The sequence below is a fragment of the Ictidomys tridecemlineatus genome, chromosome 3 (assembly GCF_052094955.1).
Source record: "Ictidomys tridecemlineatus isolate mIctTri1 chromosome 3, mIctTri1.hap1, whole genome shotgun sequence".
Taxonomy (NCBI): Eukaryota; Metazoa; Chordata; class Mammalia; order Rodentia; family Sciuridae; genus Ictidomys; species Ictidomys tridecemlineatus.
In genome coordinates, this window is record NC_135479.1 from 41,838,745 (window position 1) to 41,861,856 (window position 23,112).

The 23,112-nt window shown below is 48.4% G+C and overlaps 1 protein-coding gene across 1 annotated transcript; it reads left to right on the forward strand.

Moving 5' to 3' along the window:
- The first annotated feature begins 947 nt into the window (after nt 1-947).
- On the forward strand, nt 948-22,719 carry LOC101960381 (NAD(+) hydrolase SARM1). The gene is made up of 9 exons (XM_005327816.5): nt 948-1,815; nt 6,155-6,773; nt 9,148-9,360; nt 9,630-9,721; nt 9,832-10,067; nt 12,943-13,045; nt 13,120-13,309; nt 19,537-19,658; nt 19,804-22,719. Exons 1-9 carry the CDS (start codon nt 1,346-1,348, stop codon nt 19,931-19,933), a joined length of 2,175 nt encoding a protein of 724 aa, XP_005327873.2. The 5' UTR covers nt 948-1,345; the 3' UTR covers nt 19,934-22,719.
- Nucleotides 22,720-23,112: the final 393 nt, after the last annotated feature.

The window sequence follows — 23,112 nt, forward strand, 5'->3', positions numbered from 1 at the left end:
GTAAGCATCCAGGGAAATGCTATTTTTTTTAATCATTAAAGAACAAAGTTTCAATTCTGGCTTCTCCTTGTGGGTCTGTCATCTCTCCAAACTGGTCTTCACAGAAAAAAGTGAATATGAACCCTTTGGAACAGATCCAATTCCTGAGGCTTCCATTAGTTCATCAGTGGTGGGCAGACCACTCCCTGTACCCACCTCCAATCTCCCCGTTTGTAGAGTAGGCTTAGTCAGCATACTTTTAGACTCTTAAAATAAGTGTTATCCCCCCACCCAGAAAATGCCTGCTGGAACAAAACACCTGTTTGTTTGTTTCTTCTTCTTGTTGTTGTTTCAATATTTTTTAGCTGTAGGGGGACACAAAATCTTTATTTATTTATTTATTTATTTATTCATTTATTTATTTATTTCTGAGGATGGAACCCAGTGCGTCACACATGTGAGGCAATCGCTCAACCACTGAGCTACAACCCCAGCCCCAGATCATCTATTTTTTTGTGCCCCATTTCAGGCATCCACAGGCTTCTGAAGCCCCTCTCACCATCTGAAAGCTGTGAGTTTTCCCGAGTTGTCAGCCAACAATTTTTTGTTCTATAATCTGTGGAATGTGACTTTGGCCCGTGTCTTCCGTTTGGGCCTCAATGGTGTCAGCTGTAAAATGGAACACTAATCCTACCCCGCAGGCGTATTGTGAGGCTTGAGAAACAGGTATAAAACCTTTAGAATTTTACAGAATCATTACCACGACTGCTTTAACCACTAGGAGGGGAAGGGGCACACTCAGCGGTATTGCTCTCACGTTAGCGCAATCCGGGAGGAGGAACTGTGACAGTTCTCTTTTTCCACTTCTCCCGCATCCAGAGCAAAGCAGTGGAAGGCGATGGTGGGAAGAGGCGGGGCCAGGGTGTGGGAGGGACTGGAGAAGGCTTGGGGTGGGGCTGCGCACGCGGCGAGGGAGGAGACTTAGAAGAGGAGAGTCGGCTCGGGAACACAGCTACTCAGGGGCGTGGCTGCTGCAGAGCTTCCCAGTACAGCGATCCTAGCTGGAGCCGCGCTTTGTTCTGGCCGCCGCCTCCTCTACCCTTTAGCGTCTGGATCCATCCTTTGCCTCCCCCACTGTCCCCTTCCACCTTCTCCCTGCATCGGGGTTTGCATCCTCTTCCCCAACCGCTGCACTCCCTGGCTGCCTTCACTCCTGGCCGAGTCGCTGCCTGGGATGCTTCTCTGAATTCTTCCCTCTGCATCTTCTTCCCCTTCGCCCTTTTTCGGGTCTGTTTTCCCCAGGTACAGGTCGCTCCTCCCGGCCCCACCCCTCCAGGCCGGGAATGTCCCTCGGAGCTCTGTGCCCATGGTCCTGACCCTGCTTCTCTCTGCCTACAAGCTGTGCCGCTTCTTCGCCATGTCGGGCCCACAGAACGGGGCCGACCAGTTGACTGTGCCGGGGCCGAATGGGGGTAGTGGCTCGGGTCCATGGTGGGCTACTGGCTACCGAGGGTCCCGCGAGGTGTCGCCTGGGGTGGGCACCGAGGTGCAGGGAGCCCTGGAGCGTGCGCTGCCAGAGCTGCAGCAGGCTCTGTCTGCGCTGAAGCAGGCGAGCGCCGCTCGGGCTGTGGGCGCGGGCCTATCGGAGGTCTTCCAGATAGTGGAGGAGGCCTGGTTGCTGCCGGCTGTGGGCCGCGAGGTGGCCCAGGGTCTTTGCGACGCCATCCGCCTGGACGGCGGCCTCGACCTGCTGTTGCGGCTGCTGCAGGCACCGGAGCTGGAGACCCGCGTGCAGGCCGCACGCCTGCTGGAGCAGATCCTGGTGGCTGAGAACCGGTGAGGGTTCTGGGCTTGGGGGTGAGTGCCATGGGTAGTGGGGCAGCCAGAGCGGTGGAGTGCCTGGGTCTCCGGTGTGCCTGGACTGTACCTTTGCCTGCTTCACCTTAATATAGTCCCACCCTACACCTCTATTAGGGATCAGCGCCTCTATTTTACAAATGAGGAAACTGAGGCTCAGGAAAGTTTAGTGACTTGCCCACAGTCTCACAGAGAACTAATGGTGCAGTGAGGATTCACACTCAGCACCAGTAGCTTAGGACAGGAGCCTGTCTTCAGTTCTATGGATGGAGGTGGTATCCTATTGCCAATGGCTACCTACACCCAGCTCTTGGAACGTTTAGGTGCCCTTTTATGTCCTTCTATGCTATCTTCTCTCCTGACTAGACATGATCTCATTGTGCTGCTGCTGCTGGGGAACAGAAAGTTTTCTGCCGGAGTGAATGGGTGGGGGTGGAGGAAAGGAGTTGCAGAGCTGGGCAGGCGCCAAAGCATGTGTTCTCTCCTCCTTCCCAAATAGCACCAAGATTTAGTAAGCAGGGTCCAACTGAGCCTAGTTGCTTCTATTTTGCCTCCCTCTAGGCATCTCTCTTGATGCATGAAGACCCAAGGGTTCACTTTCTCTCCCCTCTGATGCCACAGCAGCTCAGGTTGTCACGCTCCAGTCTCTTTCTGAATTCTCAGGCTCCTAGGGCTTAGAAGAGTTTTGCAAGAGTTACTTTCAAGTCATGCAGTCCTCACAAGTGTGATGGGAGTGTGTTGGAGTGTTTGCCATTTTCAAAAAGAAACAAATCACCTTGCAATTAGTGGAAATTATACAACTGTCAAAAAATGCATGAATGAAGCAGTTTAAGCTAAAATACCATGATCAGCTTCTGTTTAGCAGGTCATTAATGTCTCATTTATCATCATGTGTCCTGATTGAGATAGGTCATGAATTTGGAGGGCTAGAAAAATGGAGTGGGTGCTCACTGGGTGTGGTGGGGTCCAGATTGGTGGGTGTGGGCTTTACATGTGGATTGAGACAGTTATAACTAAATCCCCTGGGAATTGGTAAGAGAAAGCCTTCAAGATGCAAACAGTTTTATTTCTCAAGGATGAAAATGACAATCCTCACTTGGTGTTAGTTACTGAGAGAGCAGTCACTAACCAGTGTCCCTGGTCCCAAGAAACAACCCATGTACCAGTGCCAGTGTTACTTCAGGACCAAGGACAGAGTGCAGTGCAGGATCAAAATCCTTCCCAAGAAATACGTTCCTCTAAACTACCTGGGTGGGAAGAGAGAGAAGGGGGGAAACATAATGACAATTTGTGTTTATGAAATGTTTTTTCTTCTATACCAATCTACCCCTCCCCACACCAGCTCCTGTTAAAGAAAGTTCTTCCACCTATATGCCCACCTCTTTTTGCCATTCCTATTCTTGCATCTTTTTTCCCAGGGGGTGCTGTACCCACTGACTGCCCAGAAGCTCAGGCCAAAATTTCCCTCACCTCAAACTGCCAGAATAAGTCCAACAGGTGGGGTCTCTGAACCTGGCCCCACAACACCCCATGAGGGTCTCATTTGACTATCAACCCTATAAATTCACAGCCCACTCCCATCTAGGGACCATAATGAATATAACTTCAGAAAGGTTAAATGGTTTTCATAAGATTACACAATAAGTAAATATAGGAAACAGGCTTTTTAAATAAAAGCAGAAAAATATTGCACATAGGTTCAAAAAGTGCAGAAATAATACAGCTAAAACCTCTCACAAACCAAACTCCCTCTTCATTTTTATTTATTTGTTTGTTTGCTTATTGGTACCACAGATTGAATCCAGGGCCTCACTAAGTTGCTGAGGCTGTCTTTGAACTTGTGATCCTCCTGCCTCAAACCCCCAAGCCAATGGGATTACAGTTGTGTGCCACCACACCTGGCCAAATCTCCTTTTCAGAGGCAATGCACTGAAAGCAAGTTTCCTGTATATCCTTCCAGAGAAAGTCTATGCCTACTCAAGTATTTGCATATATATGTATAAGTCACATATACACAATTTCCCTTTTCAAGCTGAGAGTTGTACCTAGACCTGCATGGATCCTATGTATGTGTCCATTTTATCAAACTTGTATGCTCTCAGATCACAGAATTGGGAACTGAGTGAATAGTTCCCACAATCAGCACACATTTTAACTCTGGCAAGGTGCCAGGTGCATATAGAAAGATAAGGGCTGCAGGTAAAGAGACCTGGAATAAAGTCCTAGCTCTGAATTGATATTCCTGAACAAGCCCTTTCCTTCCCTGGGCCTTAGGTAGGTCCTTTGAAAATGAATGTTAGATTGGGTGATTTCTTAAATACACCCTTGCCGGGGTCCGTCTGCAGCAAAATAACCGGAATATTTTGTGTACGTTGATACAGCAGGAATAGGAGCCGTTTATTGTAGGACAACAGAGCTATTTATACATTTTGTATAGCTTATCTTAATTAGCATAAACTAGATACATCAGTCAACCAATAAGGAATCTCCACACTTAATAGCTCACTTTTGTTACTTCTCAAACCATTCCCTCTGGCATTTTGCCAGGCACCATCCAGACTTGTTTATGAACTCTAACATTCCCCTGACAAAATACCATGTGTTATTTTGACTTGTCTACAGACCTTAACACACCCTAACATATCAGATATCTGAAAGCACAAAGTAAAGATGAAAGATATTGAACTCTGGAGACATACAGACCTGGGATTACAGGTGTGCACCACTGTGTTCAATATTAGGGTTTTTGTTGTTGTTGTTGTTGTTGTTTTGGGGGTTTTTGGTTTGTGTGTGTGTGCTGGGGATTAAACCCAGTGCCTTGCGCATGCAAGGCAAGCACTCTACCAACTGAGCTATATCCCCAGCCCTCAACCCCAGCACCAACCCCAGTTGCAGTGTTATCATCTGCTCAGTCATTTGTTTCTGTTCCAAAATCCTCCTTGGGCACCCGCCCACATACCTTTGTTCTTCAGGCCTTGATACCAACTTCAACTTCCTCACACCACAAATAATACTGTGGCTAGCATCCTTACCCTCCTGCCCTCATTAATCTGTGGACACTCTTTGGAGAGATTGCCTGCCCCAGCCTGCACCTCCACCCACAGTGCCTCAGCACATTTATAGTCCTACACCCTGCCAACTTCTTATGATCCAGCATATGATTTTGCCCATCTAATAGGCGTAAAGTGAGAGCTGTTGTTTTAATATTCATTTTTCTGAATACTAGTGGGTTAGAGCATCTCTTTATTTGTTTGCTTACATTTTGGATTTCCTCTTTTATAAATTACCTATTTATGTCCTTTGCCCATTTTCTACCAAATTCACTGCCTTTTCCATGTTGATTTGAATATTACTTGTGCACTTTCCATATGATCTCTTGCTGATTTTCAGTTTTTCCTGGTTGGGGTTAGACACTGCATGAACTGGCTTTCTTTTTCTTCCTCAATCATGCCAACCCTGATGGAGCTCATCAGCCTCCAGGCCTTTGTCCTGGTCTTCTTACTCACTATTCTGCTCTTCTCTGGTATATTTGCAAGCAGGATTTTCTCAATATTTAACTCTCAGATGTCACCTCCTTAGGTACATCTTCCCAATAGGCATGCTCTATTACATTATCCAGTTGCTAGCATCTTGGCTGTATCACTAAGATCTTGTTCATACACTAGTTACTTGCTAATCGTTGACTTTCTTATTAGTTGAAGGTAAACCTTGGTCACTGTTTAACATTAGCCTCTCTAGCAGAAGCATGATACACAGTATGTGCTCAACAAATATCTGTGAGTGGATGAATAAATGTGCCTTAGTCATGGAATATGGAGTGAGGAAAGGTTTGAAGACAGAGCTAAGTGTGATGTAGTTCAAGTGACACTTAAACTGACCATAAGTTAACATTTGAGTTTTTATGATGGAGGCATGGTGCCAAGCACTGTATATGGATTATCTCATGAGTCTTGATAAGAATTCTATTAGTTAGGTGTTCTTATTTTCTTGTTGATAAAATGAGGAAACTGAGGTACAGATATAAATGGCAGAGAAGGACCCGGGACCCTGGGGGTTGGCTTCAGAGCCGGAAGCGTACTGCTTCTCGCAGGGAGGAGGTGCGGAGGACATGGGTGTAGCCAAGATGGAGCACCTTTCAGAGAAGCTTGCTCCTTGCAGGTCTAGAAGTGAGAGTGAGGCAAGAAAGATAATGCTGACCTCCATGTCTCATGTGATACCAGTGAGGTTAAGAGGATAAATGACCATGCCCCCATACTGAGAAAGCCAAGCTCCCCAGGCTGCGGTAACTCCCTCATCCCCTTCCACTTTTTCCTCGCAGAGACCGTGTGGCTCGCATAGGACTGGGCGTGATCCTGAACCTGGCGAAGGAGCGCGAACCCGTGGAGCTGGCGCGAAGCGTGGCAGGCATCTTGGAGCACATGTTCAAGCACTCAGAGGAGACTTGCCAGCGGCTGGTGGGGTCTGGAGGCCTGGACGCGGTGCTGTTCTGGTGCCGCCGCACAGACCCTGCACTTCTGCGCCACTGCGCGCTGGCGCTGGCTAACTGCGCGCTGCATGGCGGCCAAGCGGCGCAGCGGCACATGGTAGAAAAGCGCGCGGCTGAGTGGCTTTTTCCGCTAGCTTTCTCCAAGGAGGACGAGCTACTGCGTCTGCACGCTTGCCTCGCTGTGGCTGTGTTGGCAACCAACAAGGAAGTCGAGCGCGAGGTAGAGCGCTCGGGCACGTTGGCGCTGGTGGAGCCACTCGTGGCTTCACTAGACCCTGGCCGCTTTGCGCGCTGCCTGGTGGACGCCAGCGACACAAGGCAGGGCCGCGGGCCAGACGACCTGCAGCGCCTGGTGCCTCTACTCGACTCATCACGCTTGGAAGCACAGTGCATCGGGGCCTTCTACCTCTGCGCAGAGGCTGCCATCAAGAGCCTGCAGGGCAAGACAAAGGTGTGGTACAGGGTAGGGTGGGTCAGTGGTTAGAGAGCTCCTGTACCTGCTTCCCAGAGGAAGAGACGTTCAAGTGGGACTAGAAGTACACCTAAGAATTAAATGAGGGCTGGGGTTGTGGCTCAGTAGTAGAGTGCTGCCTAGCATACATGAGGCACGGGTTTGAACCTCAGCACCACTTAAAAATAAAATATTGTGTCCACCTAAAACCAAAAACTAACTAACAAACTAAATAAAATAATTAAATGAAGCAACATAAAAGTTGAAGGGCCAGTCATTTGGGCTTTGAAGGCAAGACTCAAAGTTTGTACTTGGTTTGGGGAGCAAGAGGAAGATTAGGTTTTAAAACAGGGATTTTGTGTTTGTTAAACATCATTCTGGCTGCTGTGTGGAAAGGCCGTTGGCAAGGGTGAGACTGGAGGTAAAGGGACCTAATAGAAGGCTATGACTTGGGACAGGGAATGTCAGGGGTGTCAGCAGTGACAGAGAGAAGCACTCAAGAAATGTTTAGGAATGGAGTTTGCAACTTGGTGCTTGGGAGGAGAAAGAAGAGCTGAGGGAGGCCTCTGGCCATGATGTAGGTGGCCCAGTGGATGTGGTAAACTGGGTGAAAGGGCAGAGTGGGTGAGAGGAAGAAAGTGAGTGCAGTGGGTCATGTTGAGTTGGAGGTATGTGAGAGATGCCCGGCTGGCAAGCTTCAGTGAGCAATTTAGCCACCTGGGTTCTGGAATCTGGAAAGGAGATGGTGACCAGAGACAGAGGCTTGGGGTAGAACATCAGTGTGTCAGCCAAATAACTCTCACCAGCTAGATGTGGAGGCACACGTCTGTAATTCCAGCTTCTCTGGAGAATGAGGCAGGAGAATGGCAAATTCAAGGTGAGCCTAGACAACTTAGTAAGACCCTGAAATAAACAGCTCGGGATAGAGTGCTTGCCTAGTATGTGCAAGGCCCTGGGTTTAATCCCCAGTACCAATGAGCAAAAACAAAAATCTCTCACTTCAATCCCAAAAGGTCCCTACCACCAGGGTCTAAACTATGGCTTTTGCTTACTGCTTTAACTTTGTATGTGACCTTGGGCACCTTCTCTCCCATTCTGGGGCTCATTTTTATCCTTTGGAAAATTGAAGAGGTCAGACCACAGATTGCAATTGTTACCCTGGTTGTGGGGCTAATAATAGTTTCATCATCAAAAGTTTGTGGGGTTTATTTTTTAAATATTACTAGTTCAAGATTATCCCTATAATGTTACTTTCTCTACTTTGCAGTCCTCTGGAGGACTTGGGTGTTGGTAACAGCTGGTGCGCAGGGAGTGGTATACCCCATGGCCTACTCTCTCTGCACCCACAGCTGTTATTCATGGGTGCTCAGAGGAATGCATCTCACAGGTGATGGTCACTCATCACATGTGTCCCTTCAGGCAAAAAGACTTGTGTTAGGAGTCTCTGAGGTCTCTTCCAACATCTAATTTTCTAGGAGCTTCTGATTCTTCCTTCTCTCTGAGTCTCAGAGTTGAGCCATGAGACTTGCTCTATAAAGCACATCATTCTGCTTTGGGAGAAGGGATTTGGATGGGTGTAGGGAACAGGACCTCAAGGACTGGGACTGGGCAGCAGTTGTGACCACAGGCTCTGTCACCCCTTTCCCATCAAGGACAAATGAGTGCAGTTCAATGAAGATATATTGAATTTCCAGTCTTTGTCCTTCATTGTGCCAGGCATAGAGCTTCTGTGGTGACTAAGCATGTCCTTACCTTATAATCCAATGGAAATTGCATTATCCACTAGTAACAGTGACATTCAGAGCATGATACAAGGTAAGGACATGACTAAGCATGTCCTTACCTTATAATCCAATGGAAATTGCATTATCCACTAGTAACAGTGACATTCAGAGCATGATACAAGTTCTGTTTGGAGGTGTGGCCCAAGCTATGGAGGAATCAAAGCAAGCTCACAGAATAGATGCGAATCAATTTGGATTCTGATGGATGAGTAGGTTTCCCACAAACAGGCTGAAAGAACTAAGAGTTTGGAGACACCATGGGTGGAGACCTAAGGTGTGAGCACCTTAGTAGGTATGTGAAGGGAGCTGGGTGCAGTGGGCTGTTGGCCATGCTGAAAGCTCAGACTTCATCCCAAGGTGGGTAGAAGCTGTGGAAGAGACAGGTGAGGGGAACCTGGTCAAGAGTCCAGTGAACTTCACAAGGGAGACTCCAGGGGACCAGGTGACAGTGGATGAAGGCAGGGCTAGGGCAGATTGAGGCAGAGGGGATTCTCAGCAGAGAGATAAGAGGAGTGTGAGGGACCGGGCATGTCTGGGAGCGGCTGGTGAGCCGGTGGACTCTAGATGTCCTCTCCTCCCCTCCTCCACAGGTGTTCAGCGACATTGGCGCTATCCAGAGCCTGAAACGCCTCGTTTCCTACTCCACTAATGGCACCACGTCAGCGCTGGCGAAGCGCGCACTGCGCCTGCTGGGCGAGGAGGTGCCGCGGCGCATTCTGCCCTGCGTGGCCAGCTGGAAGGAGGCCGAGGTCCAAACGTGGCTGCAGCAGATCGGCTTCTCCCAGTACTGCGAGAGCTTCCGGGTAGAGCTTCCGGGTCGGGCTTCCCCGAGTGGGACGGAGCGCTTCCCTGAAAGCCGCAGGGTCACTGGGGTCCTGGCCCCATAGGCTCCAGGCGCCATGGTGCCCTTTTGGGGATGGGGAGCCTGCACTCATCCTGAAAGTCCCTCATCTCTGATCTGGGTCCCATCCACCCCCTCCACTGCCACTTCCAGTTTCCTACCCTTGTATCTGTGCTTGAAATTTGGGGGTGGGGGAGGGGAGTCCTTCCTCACACCCGACCTCTCCCCCAGGAGCAGCAGGTAGATGGCGACCTTCTTCTGCGGCTCACAGAGGAGGAACTCCAAGCCGACCTGGGCATGAAATCTAGCATCACCCGCAAGAGGTAAGGGGAGCCCGGAGCCAGCAGGACCCTACCAGGTCTAACTAACTGCCTGCATGGCCACTAGCCAGTCCTGAGTCAGGATCTCAGCATCTTTTCCTCCTGTGGTGCAGGTTCTTTAGGGAGCTTACGGAACTCAAGACGTTCGCCAACTATGCTACGTGCGACCGCAGCAACCTGGCCGACTGGCTGGGCAGCCTGGACCCGCGCTTCCGACAGTACACCTATGGCCTGGTCAGCTGCGGCCTGGACCGCTCCCTGCTGCACCGCGTGTCAGAACAGCAGCTGCTGGAAGACTGTGGCATCCGCGTGGGCGTGCACCGCGCCCGTATCCTCTCTGCGGCCAGAGGTCAGCCCACACACCAGGGACCCCACCCCAGCCCAGGCCCTGTAGGGGCAAGGGGAGACAGGGTGGAGCTCAGAGCCCCGCTTGGGAGTGATGGAGTACTGTGCTATGGCAGACTGGGCTGTGAGGATCTAAAGATGTAGCCCTCAAGAAGTTCACAGTCTGCGGCGGGTATCCAGGAAGGCTAGGTGGTTCTACTGAAAAGCATATCCAGGACTCTAGTAGGGGGTGGAGGCAGCACTTACTATCCTATTCACCCAGATCTAAACTTCAGAGTTTAGACCAAGTATTGAGGGGTGTATGCAGGGATGGGGTAGCAGGATGGGCAGCCCAGGCCAGGGCTCAGCTTGTGCCATAGTAGTAGGACAGTGCATGATGGCCCATTCATGGGGTAGTAGCCAGCTTACAAAGTATGGTTTCTGGAGGTGTTTTACAATGGCATCGAGGTAGAGCTCTAAAAACTCTATTTACAAACTTATTTTCACTAATTTTCTATTTAGGTAGTAATTATCATTAACACCAGGTACTATTGTATTAAATTTTTGTATACATTTATTTATTTATTTATTTTTATGTGGTGCTGAGGATTGAACCCCAGCCCCCTAATATTAAATTTTTAAGATATTACCTCATTAATTTCTACAACCATCCTATGCAGTGGGTGGTTAATATGTTTTAAATCAACTTTATACACCTTTTAAAGAATAGAAAGAGGGGATGGAGCTGTGGCTCAAGGGGTAGAGCGTTCACCTAACATGCGTGAAGCACTGGGTTCGATCCTCAGCACTACATAAAAATAAAATAAAGGTATTATGTCCACCTACATCTAAAAGTATATATTTTAAAAAAGAATAAAAAGAGTCCCTAAGAAAAGTAAGTTTTCAATTTGAAGAGTTTGGAAAATATACGCCTCTGTGATAGAGCATTTCAATCATAAGTGTTACTTCTAAAGATAATGAAACTAAGATTTAAAGCATTTAATTTCCCAAGGTTATAAAAGCCAAAAGAAGACAGAATTGGGATTTGAGCCCCTGTTTTTCTACTTCATAAACAGACAAATATCTGTGGGTGTTAATTCTGAATACTATAGGAAGAAGAATTCTTTTCATTGAACCCATTCATTCAGCAAATAGGTACTGAGCACCTTCATGGCACAAGGGACTGGGCCTTGGCTTCATTCTTTTGCTTCAACCAAACCAGGTCAGCTCTTATCATTTTCACATTACAGCTCTCAACAAAATTGTAAGATTTTATTGTTTTAAGAAAACAGAAAGGTCTAGGGCAAAAATAACTTTCAAAAAACAGTTTCTTTAGGGAATAAGGAGCCATGCACAGTTTTTTGTTTGTTTGTTTGTTTTTATGTGTATGTGTATAATTGTTATTGTTTTGTTTTGGTACTGGGGATTGAACTCAGGGGCACTCAACCACTGAGCCACATCCCCAGCCCTATTTTGTCTTTATTTAGAGACAGGGTCTCACTGAGTTACTTAGTGCCTCACTAAGTTGCTGAGGCTGATTTTGAACTTGTGATTTTTCTACCTCAGCCTCCCAAGTAGCTGGGAATATAGGCATGTGCCACCATGCCCAGCTTGCACTGTTTTTAAATGGGGGCAGTGACATGCTTAGGTTTGGGTTTTAGAAGGACCCCTGTGGTGACTGGAGATGTAGTTTATTGGGAGAGTGTTTGCCTAATGTGTGAGGCCCTGGGTTCTATCCCCATCACTGCAGGAAAAAAAAAAAAAAAAGAAAGAAAAGAAAAAAAAATAAAGAAGGATGGTGTAAAAATGAATTAGATGGGACAATCCTAGCTGGATTTTGGGAGCCCATTGAGGTGAATAGTGTCAAAGATCTGCACATAGGACCCTGTGGCTAGGTAGAAACCATAGAGCAGGGTGCCTGGTGCTGAGGCTAAACTGCGATATTCAAAAGGCTAGATGTATTAAATGCATTTTATTTATTTTTATGTATTTATAAATACTGGGGATTGAACCCCAGGGTGTTTAACCTCTAAGCCACATCCACAGCCTTAAATACTTTCTTTCTTTGTTTTTCTTTTCTTTCTTTCTTTCTTTTTTTTTTTGTGTGTGTTTTGTACCAGGGATTGAACCCAGGGTGCTTAACGCTTGAGTCCTTTTTTATTTGTATTTAGAGACAGGGTCTCACTGATTTGCTTAGCAATTCACTAAGTTGCGGAGGCTGGTTTTGAACTCTGATCCTCCTGCCTCAACCTCCAGAGCCAGTGGGATTACAGGCATGCTCCACCACGCCCAGCTTAAATGCATTTTGACATGATATTTTCAACTTATCATGGGTTTTCAGGAAGTAGTAACCTCATTGTAAGTGGAGAAGCATCTGTATTTATATATTTATTTATTTAAATATTTATTTTTTAGTTGTAGTTGGACACAAAACCTTTATTTTTTAAAATTTTTATGTGGTGCTGAGGATCGAACCCAGGGCCTTGAACATGCTAGGCAAGTGCCCTATTGCTGAGCCACAACCCCAGCCCCAACATCTGTATTGGTTGAATAAATAAAATACCCAGGTTTCTGGTGGAAACTGGAATGAAGGGGCGAGGGGAGGACCTGGGCTATATTGAGTTTGGAGTGCCTGTGGGCAGCTGGCTGTGCAGGTCTGCAGTTCCAGAGAGAGGGCAAGGCTGGAAGTCCATGTCAATGAACCTTTTGAGAGGGACTACTTCCTTCCTGTAGGCCCCATATCTCCACCTCAGTCACCTTTATTGAAGCAAGCTACCTTGTCCAGGCTGGGCTGAGAGGGCTGGGTAGACACAGGACCAAGTCTCCAAGGTATGGTGGACTTCATGGTAAGTGGTGGGGAGGGACTGCCCTCACCATGCTTTCTCTCTTATTGGCCTCAGAAATGCTACACTCCCCACTGCCCTGTACTGGCTGCAAGCCCGGTGGGGACATCCCAGATGTCTTCATCAGCTACCGAAGAAACTCAGGCTCCCAGCTGGCCAGGTAAGGAGGGGTAGGCAGCAGGCATCCTGGGCCTTGGGGAGAGGCCAGGGTGGTGACACAGGGCCTCTCTGCAGTCTCCTGAAGGTGCACCTACAGCTGCATGGCTTCAGTGTCTTTATCGATGTGGAGAAGCTAGAAGCGGGCAAGTTTGAGGACAAGCTCATCCAGAGCGTCATGGGTGCCCGCAACTTTGTGCTGGTGTTGTCACCTGGGGCCCTGGACAAGTGCATGCTGGACCATGACTGCAAGGACTGGGTGCACAAGGTAGGTGTTGACCTGTGCCTCTGCCAACCCAGTACTGGCCCCAGGCCCAGGGGACTGAGTTCCCCTTCTATCCCTTCTTTTCTACACACCCAGCAACACTTGGCCCCAGAACACCTCTCTGGCCAGCTGGAAGTTGGGAGCCACAGCTCTGACTGGAATGCAGCTTTAGCAAACCACTTTAGATCTCTCTCTTTTTTTTTTTAACATTTATTTTTTAGTTGTAGGTGGACACAATACCTTTATTTTATTTTTATGTGGTGCTGAGGATTGAACCCAGTGCCCCACACATGCTAGGCAAGCAGTCTATCATTGAGTCACAACCCCAGCCCTCACTTAGGATCTTGAACCTCGGTTTTTTTCATCTACAAAAGGGGATAACTTACCCATGCTGTTCACCTTGTAGGATTATTGTCAGTGTCAGAGAGGGATGAAAATGTTTTGTAAAATAACCTCTGTGAGGCAGAAGAGAGTACAGTGACAGGCAGACAGGAATCATTGTTAAGAGCATAAAACTGGAAGTTTGGATCTTGGCTCTGGCCTTGGGCAAATTACTTAACTCCAAGGAACTTCATATTTAATACTGTAAAGTGGAGACAATAATAGTAGCAACTCCCTAGGATACTGTTACAAGGATTAAAAGTTCTAAACTGAAGTGCTTAGCAGAATGTCTGGCACATAGTGATTGCTCAATAATGACAGCTATTATTATTATTATTAGGCCGATTGTATCTGTATAATTCACCATTATATATTCAATGTATGACACATAATAGGAACTTATATATTTATAGAATAGCTGGTTGTAGAGGTGCACATCTATAATCCCAGCAACTTGGGAGGCTGAGGCAGGAGGATTGCAAGTTCCAGGTCAGTCTTGGCAACTTAATAAGGCCCTAAGCAACTTAGTGAAACCTTGTCTCAAAATAAAAAATAAAAAGTGCTGAACTTGTGGCTCAGTAGTGAAGCATCCCTGGGTTCAATCTCTAGTATATATAAAAAAAGAAGAATACTTATAGAATGAATGGGTAGATGGAAACATATCGCATCTTCAAGTTAATCATTAATCAGTCAAAAAGAATTGAGGGTTAGAGCTAAGGGATGCCATAGTTATCTGAGATGGAGTCCTTATCTTCAAGTAGTTCATGAGATAAGAATGTGCCATCCCTGAGTCAGGTGTGGTGGCTCATACATGTAGTCCCAGCCACTTTGGAGGCTGAGGCAGGAGGATCACTGAGGCAGGAATAAGGCTGAGACCAGTCTGGGCAACATAGTGAGATCCCTGTCTCTTAATACACACACACACACACACACACACACACACCACCACCACCACCACCACCACCACCACCACACACAAACACAGCATATGCTCGCATTGCCTAAATCATATATAAGTTGATAAGAATGCTAAACTAGGTAGATGAACCTGTTACTCGCTGTGGAATATGGAGAAGGGAGGGATCATTGAAGGGCTGGAATAATCAGGGAAGTTGCTGGGTTTCTGTTCTCACGACTAAAAGGCTCAGGGGTCACTCCAGTTAAACTGGGCTAATTGGGCTACACGAAATAACCACACAAGAGACACAAATACCTTTTTCTTTGGGGTCACTGTGACAGCTCCTCTGACCTTAAGGGTCCGCAGGAAGAGAGAGAGTGAGAGCACACGCTGACCCCTTTTATTGAGGAGAAATTATTCAAATGAAGCAAAGGGTCAGGTTTCAGGAGCTGAGTCTATCTTCATGATGTCCACTGTCAGCAGGTTGACTGACACCCGGGTAGGCCACACCCAAGGGCACAGAAAGAGAAGGGGACACACACAAGGCACTTCCATGGAAGATTCTATCCTAAACAGGGCAGGGGTTATATTACAAAGGAACAGGTGAGCATAGCTTCACCCATGGGGCTGTAGCAAGACAAACCCATGCACGAGACACTGACCCTCGAACCCAAGAAGGGTGGGGAAAGCTCTGCCACATTTCTGTGACTGAGCACCTCAGCATCCAGCCAGGGAGTGGGACTTAGTCATGTGTAAGGTTGGTCTCCCACAGGAAGTTTTTATGGAGGAAACAGGACTTGAGAAGAGTAGGTAAGTGGAAGAGAAGGCATCCCAGGCAGGGGAACAGCATGAGTGAAGGAATGATGTTAGGAGTGAACCCATATGAACCACTAGTATTGATCTATCTGTCTCATGGTTGAAGAAACTGAAGCTCAGAGAAGTACAGTAATTTTCACATAACCACGACTGCCAGTATAGAAATCAGAAAATCTGTTCTTAGACTCTATCTGTCTGACTCCAAAGCCTGTGTTCTCTCCCAGGACCTGCACTATGGTCCATGCTGCCGATCTGAGTTGGTAGGAAGGGAGATGGTAGGTAGGGTTGGATTCAGCTGACACCAAAGCTGATTGCACCTGCTCTCAGCTTCACTTCCAGTGACATCATGTGATGGGAATAGTTACATCAAGAAAATTGGCAACCATTACCAATTTGTGTGTGTGTGTGTGTGTGTGTGTGTATGCGCGCGTGCGCGCGCGCACATGTGTGTGTGTGTACTGGGGATTAAACCTAGGGGTGCTCTACCACTCAACTACATCCCCAGCCTTTTCTGTTTTTATTTATTTATTTACTTATTTTGGGACAGAGTTGCTGAGGCTGGCCATGAACTTGCCATTCTCCTGCCTCAGCCTCCCAGGTTGCTAGGATTACAGGTATGCACCACCTCACTCAGATGGCTTTTTTGTTTGGTTGGTTGGGTGAGTGTTTTCCTCTATAGAGAGCTAGTTGTTATACTTTTACCAGCACACTGCTGGCTGGATAAGAACTATGGAACCAGGTTATGGAGTCTAAAGGCAGAGAGAAGATCTGTGCTTGAAGCACTGGGAAACAGGGAGCCCATCATGGGATGGGGGAGATGGGCAATAGGTGTTTGGATGGAAGCACTAGAGTATAGTCCAGATTGGCAGCGGGGAGGAGGGCCTAGCTCCAGAAGCCATGCAGGAGGAGGCATGTACTGGATCTGGTTTCAGGAGGAGGCTCTGGACCAGGAAGACATCCTGGAGGAACATGACTGATGACCAAGAGCAGGCAGCCTTCTGAGCAGGTGGCAGGTAGCCTTCTGAGAGAGGAAGTGTCTGTGAGCTCCATTAGAGTTCAAAGGAAGCTCAAAAGAGTGTATAGAGCTGGGTGCAGTGGCACATATCTGTAATCTCTGTAACTTGGGAGGCTGAGGCTGGATCACAAGTTCAAGGCCAGCCTCAGCAACTTAGGATGACCCTGTCTCAAAATAAAAAATTTAAAGGGCTGAGGATGTGGCTCACTGGTAAAACACTCCTGGGTTCAATCTCTAGTACCAGGAAAAAAAGTTTATAGAATAATTGAGCCAATGACTAAACAAATGAATGATCTTATGTGCATCTACTAAGTTTACCAGGTTAGAAGACTTGTCCTTAAATTTTCATTCTAGCCAGCTGAGGGATCTTGAACAAGTCATTATCCCTTCCTTAGCCAGTCTCTGAATCTGCACAGAGCAATCTCTTTGGTTCTATGTAATTTTACATGAAACAAATTATTCTAAAGACTTGTGATTAAGTGTGACAGGATCGAAATCCATCCAGATGCTCATCAGAGATGCAGCAGGGCTTGTTGAAACAGGCCTGGACTTAGGCTCTGAAGGCTCCAGTTGCAGGCCTGGCCCCTCCCGGAGTGGGTGTTTGGGTGATTGTTGGGGGGTCCTTTCCTTTCTCTAAGCTTCCTTCTCTTCATCTGTAAAACCAAGAGGCTCCCAGAAGCCAGTCAGGGTTGAAGTTAGGCTGATTCTTTCTCCACAAAGTCTCCACCCCACAAGGGTGCTTGACACCCATTGTCCCAGCAGACAGTGAGGGGCAGGTGGGAGGCAGAGTGGTGACAGCATTTGCCTTGGACTGGTCCCAAAGGCTCCATCATCCTTCTCTGTTCATTTTTAATGCTTAATTGCTTCTGGTTTTAATCCTCCTTTCCCTGAAGCCACATTTGGTGGGTAATTGATCTGGAAAACCACAAGTGAACTGCACTCAAGAAAGTCACGTCCCTGTGGTTCCCCCTTGAAAGGAAAAGCATTCAATGAGCACTTACCAGAGTGCCATTAATAGTAAGAAACACCATCAGAACCACCCAGTGAGGTAGGTTTTATTTCCACTTTACAGAGGAAATAAGGACACCGATTACTTCTTAACCATTCACTACATGCTCAGCACTGCGCTCAGCACTTGCCGTGGAATATTGCAGTTATTTTATGCAACAAACCTACAAGATACAGGACTGTCATTAACCTTATTTTATATGTTAGAAAACAGAAACTTTTGAGACCCCATTATTTTTGCTTCTGGTCACAGACATTGTGTCAGAGACTCACTAGGAACCTAGATCTGATGATTCCAGAGTGCAGCCCCCTAACTGCTGGGCTGTGTTGCTTTGTTCATTCATTCATTGTTTCATTCTTTCATCCATCAGTCAAATAGTTAGCGAGAGCTGACCATGGGCAGGACTTTGGGAAAGATGCTAATAAAGTGAGTAAAAAACACACACAGCCCCTGTCCTTCTATTTGGCAGAGAAAACAAACATTAGGTAAACGACATGTTAATTAATTTAAATCTGCAACTGTAGCCTGGGCTGCAGAGCCTGAGAGTATATAAGAGGGGAAGCTGACTTGGTCACGGAAGTAGGACAACTTCCCTAGAAAAGTGTTGACTGTGGGCTGGGGCTGGGGCTCTGCGGTAGCGCACTTGCCTGGCATGTGTGAGGCACTGGGTTCGATTTTCAGCACCATAGAAATAATATTTTTTTTTTAAAAAATAAAGGTCTATCAACAACTAAAAAAATTTTTTTTTAAAATTGTTGATTGAACTCAAATCCGAAAGATGTGAGGATGCAAGTGAAAGGGCAGAGAAGCATGTTCAAGGAGGAGGAAACAGCATAGGCAGAAACCCTCTGCAGGGAAGGACGATAACAGAGCTAAGGGTGTAGGTTCTGTGTGTCCAGGAGGATGGGGAAGGGGTAGAGATTTAGAAATGGGCTGTGGCCAACCACACAGGCCTTGCAGTCTGCATTAGAAAGTTTCTTCTTTATTCTAAGAGACAAAGTCTTGAGGAGTTTTAAGTAGGATGTGACATGATCAGATATGTCAGATTTTTCATTTTTCAGAGATTATTCCGGTGAAACGGCATTTTGGAAATCAAATTAGAGGAGCAAGAGTGGATGAGGAGAGACCTGGTAAATAGGATGGGATTGGACAAGGCTAGGCAGGGTACAGGTAGAGAAAAATGTGGAATTGAGAAATAAGTAAGTACAATGGGCAGGGCTTGTGATGGAGCCACATAGATGCAGGGGTGAGATGAATTTCTTTGACAGAAAATTATATGGGGTTTTTTAATAAATTTTCTGACACCAAGGGGGTGTCCTTCAATTGAGTTTGATCCTGGAGTGTCCAACTCCACAGGCTGAAGAGCTGAGTCCCAGAAACCCTGACTTCAGTCACAAGTCCTGGGTGCCTAGGCCACCTCTGTCTGACTTGACTATCAGTTTGGCAGTTCTCATGATCACCACCCACCCAGCCCAGTTCAGTTTTTCTCTGTGACTCACTGAACTTAGAAAACCCCCGACTTACTCTTAGTGGGGTTTACTCTAAAGGACACAACTCAGGAAAAGCCAAATGGAAACGAATCACAGGGCAGGGTAAGGAGGGCAAGGGGCTTCCCCACCTTCTCCCTGGCACCACTTCCTGGCTCTTCACCAACCCAGAAGCTCTTTAAATCCATTGTTTAGGGGATTTGATGCATGTTTTATTAAATAGGCATGATTGCTCAATCATTGGTCATGGGGATTGAACCTAACCTGCAGCCCCTCCCCAGAAGTCACCTAAGCATGCCGGGGTCTTTCTGGTGACCAGCCCTCTTCCTGACTCTCTTGGCCACTGCCCCGGCTCACCCCTGGCTGGGAGTTATCTCATTAGCAGAAGATGTACCCTTATCACTCAGGAGGGTTTAGAAGCTCAGTTCCAGCTCTGTCCCAAGATCAAATCTTTTTTTCACTGTAGGGGGGTGAAGGAGAAGTTGGGGGGATTTGAAGCCCAGTGTCTTGCCTCGGGCTCAGTCCCAGGCCAGCACCCTACTTCCCCACTGCCCCAGCACCTATCTGGCCCTTGGGTTCCTATATGAGACAGGGGTTTCTTCCTCTTTTCTCTTCTCCCTTTAGGAGATTGTGACTGCTCTAAGCTGTGGCAAGAACATTGTGCCCGTCATTGATGGCTTTGAGTGGCCTGAGCCCCAGGCTCTGCCCGAGGACATGCAGGCTGTGCTTACCTTCAATGGCATCAAGTGAGCCCCAGGGCCCCAGGGAATGAAAGCCAAGGAGAGTGGGTACACATCATCCCTACAGGCAGCAGGGGGGTAAAGCAAACAGGCCCCTGGCCAGCAGATCCATCTGTGCAGCCATCTGATCCCTTGGTCCTTGTGCCCACAGGTGGTCCCATGAGTACCAGGAGGCCACCATTGAGAAGATCATCCGTTTCCTGCAAGGTCGCTCCTCCCGGGACTCATCTGCAGGCTCTGACACCAGTTTGGAGGGTGCTGCACCCATGGGCCCACCTTAACCAGTTTCCAGTTCCCAGTCCCTGCTGTGTCTCCCATTTTCATGCTCCTCCCTGAAGGAAGAGCTCTTTAAACAGAGTCAGCCTGGGCTCTTAGGAAATGGCTCTCCCTGTCCCCTACCCTCATGGCCCACTTCAACACCCCCTTCCTCAGTATGTGGAAAGGGAAGGAGGCTGGGCTTGGGTGTGGGGGTTCCTCCTCCCTCAGGCCTTGCAATCAGGTTCTCTGTCTCCCGTCCTCAGAGTTGTGTCCCTGCCAAGTTCTGGAAACGCAGGAGACTGAGGGGAGGGTCATGGCATATTCTCTCATATGCCACCCTGAGAGTAACCGGCTTGAGAAGGCAGCCTCTGACAGAAATCAGGGCCATGTGCAGGCCCTGGGCAAGGGCCTGGTCCTGGGAGGCAGCCATGGACAGGCCCCTCAATGGCTGTTCGTGGGCCCTGATGCCACTTCCTACTGTCTTGTGGCCTTGCCCTATAACCACTCAGTGCCCCTCCCAGCCTTCCTCACAGCTGGGGTCAAGGTTGAGCTGAGCTGGCCCAAAGGCTGTATATGCCTTGGCTACTTTGCTGTGCTTGTGCATGGGAGCCTCCTACCAGGGTCCAGTTCTGGGGAGGGAGGCCATGTCTCAAAGCCCACCTACCCCAGGCCTTGGTGCTCTGCCTAAGATGCCTGACCACCCAGGCCCTACTGGCTTCCCCAGCTCCTCACCCACCCAGGGCTTCCCACCCATTTGCTCAGGGAAGAGGGGGACCAGGCACCCCCACCCCCACCCCAGCAGCCCCAGTAGTCTGGACAGCATCTGCAGCTCTGTGGGAAGAGGCAAGATCCTGAAGGGCAAGGGTGAAGACCTAGCAGTTTCTCCAATGTCAAGTGCATTCAGGAATCTTGTTAAAATTCAATTCAGGAGACCTGAGACAGGGCCTGAGAGTCTGCATTTCCCACAAATCCCTGGGCAAACTGATGCAGGCGGTCAAGGGACCACACTGAGCAGAAAGTCCTTCACAAATCTTCTGTCATTTCCCAAACACTCCAATCCTGGTCTCTGTAATCATCACAGCAACCCTGTCCAGTACTGTCCCCCTGTACTGGAAGGTAAGGAAGAAAGACCGAGTGATAAATTCCATTTTTCAAATGATTATTGGTAACCCCAGGATTCAGAGCCAGGTATCCCAGCACCCAGGCCACTGAAGATGGACTGGGCTGATGATTCCTGAGAATCGTCTTGGCGGATGAACCTCTGCAGGGCTGTGGCTTCTCCCATGCTCCAGGGAATCAAGCAGTAGGGGATAGGTTTTAGCCAAAAGGCTGACCAAGGGGTCATACAGAAATAGCTAGGGAGGAATGTCTCTGTGGCCCTCCCTCCACTGGAGTAGGAGGGCAAGAAATGCCCTCCCTCCAATAACCCACGCTCCAGCTAGTGGGGTCGGCTGTTATCTGCCCTGTACTTCCTTCCGGGGGCAGTGGGTTCACACCTCCGGGCTGGCTCAGCTCCTAGACCCCAGCCCTGCAGAGGTGGCCAGGTTTCTCCTTGCTTTTGGACCACATCATCAGGAAGCCAAAGATCTCATTGCAGGCTTGGGACTCCTTCCTTCCACTTTCCACCCTCCCCTTGTCTTAAGTGCATCCTGGCCCAATTCTGGCTTTGACCATACACCATCCTCTCCCAGACACTCAGCCCAAGTGCATGCTAGTTCAAGCCCAGGATTCTGTCCTGGATGTAACAGACAAAGCAGACTGGATGTTGCCCTCACACAGCAGTCATTAATACAGCGTCTGCATACTCCCAGCGGGATCTTTCTGGGGCTTCTCCCATGCTCCAGAGAATCTAGCAGCAGGTGATAGGTTTTTATCCCTATGGGTAGTACTCAGAGAAGTTCCTGGGTTTTCTTCAAGCACACGCTCCACCACTGTCCACCTCTACTGTCCAGCCTTCTGCCCCGTCCTCTGTATTTCCAGGCAATCAGGAGCCTATCTCTAGCTCCAGACAGAGCAACTGAACTGAGGAGCCTGTCCCAGCCAGGCCAGTGTGTTCAGGGGTGGTGGCCTCCTCTGCCATGTCAAACACTGCTCAGATTGCAGCTAGGGCAAACAGCTGGGCCCTCAACCTCCACCTAGAGCTCATCCTGAGATAGGTCTCAGAAGTAGCACCCCTCCCACAGCCTGCTCTGACTCAGGTCTGCAGAGTCAAGGTTTTTTGCTTGTCTGGGCTATAGGCATTGCCCCCAGGTTAAGGCTGAGTCAACAAGGTCCCTACCCCACCTCACCTGTCCCTCCAAGAGCTGCTCAGGGACATTCAGAAATCAAAAGTCCAGCCACAATTCATTTATCCTTCTCTTTAGCCCATGAAGATAGGCATCTCATCCTAGAATGTGTCCTGGAAGGTGCATCCAGGTGTGGTCCCCACATTCAGACTATTTGGGGGAATTGCTAATCTAGAGGAGACTGCTCAAGTCACACAGCTAGCCAGAGTAGAGCCTGGCCTCAGGCCAGCTCAGTCTGAGTGGGGGGAGGGGCGCAGATTAGGGAGGCAGAAGTCTGGCAACAGGGGCCCAGGCTGCAGGGGCTCTAGCCAGCCCTGAACTACCCATTTCACCTGAGTGATTTTTCAGCCAGCAAAATGGCTAACAGGGCAGATGAGAAAGTAGGGAAAAATGGCAGCAGGCCAAGCCCCCAAGGGCAGTTCTGGTTTGAAGACTGAAGTAGCCCCTGATTTGGGTCTGCTAGGGGACTTATGGGTCCTCATCAAAGCCAGTGCTTTAATATTAAATAAGATTCTGCCTTTCAACTTCAGGTCCAGACCTTTTTACCTCCCTAGAAATGGGTCCCTCATTCTCTGGGAAGCTCTGGTCCATGAATCATGGAAAATCAGGTTCAGCTCCCAGTAGACCTACAGAGACACAGGGATGGGCTTGGCACATGACTGCTGAAGCACTCAGCAACGACAGGTGTCAGAGGGCTGTGTCAATGAAAACTGATCCTGCCTGGTGTAGGCAGGAAGATCAGCGTAGGTGCTTCTGGAAAGTGCATCTCACTGACCCTCAGTAAGAGGCAGCCAGAGCCCTGCCCAGGGTTTCCAGCTGGCCTCTTGCAAGTCTTGCAGCTTATCACCTGACAGCTCAGGAGGTAAGAGTGGCAAACCTGAGGTAACCGGATAGCCACACCCAGGACCAACCCCATA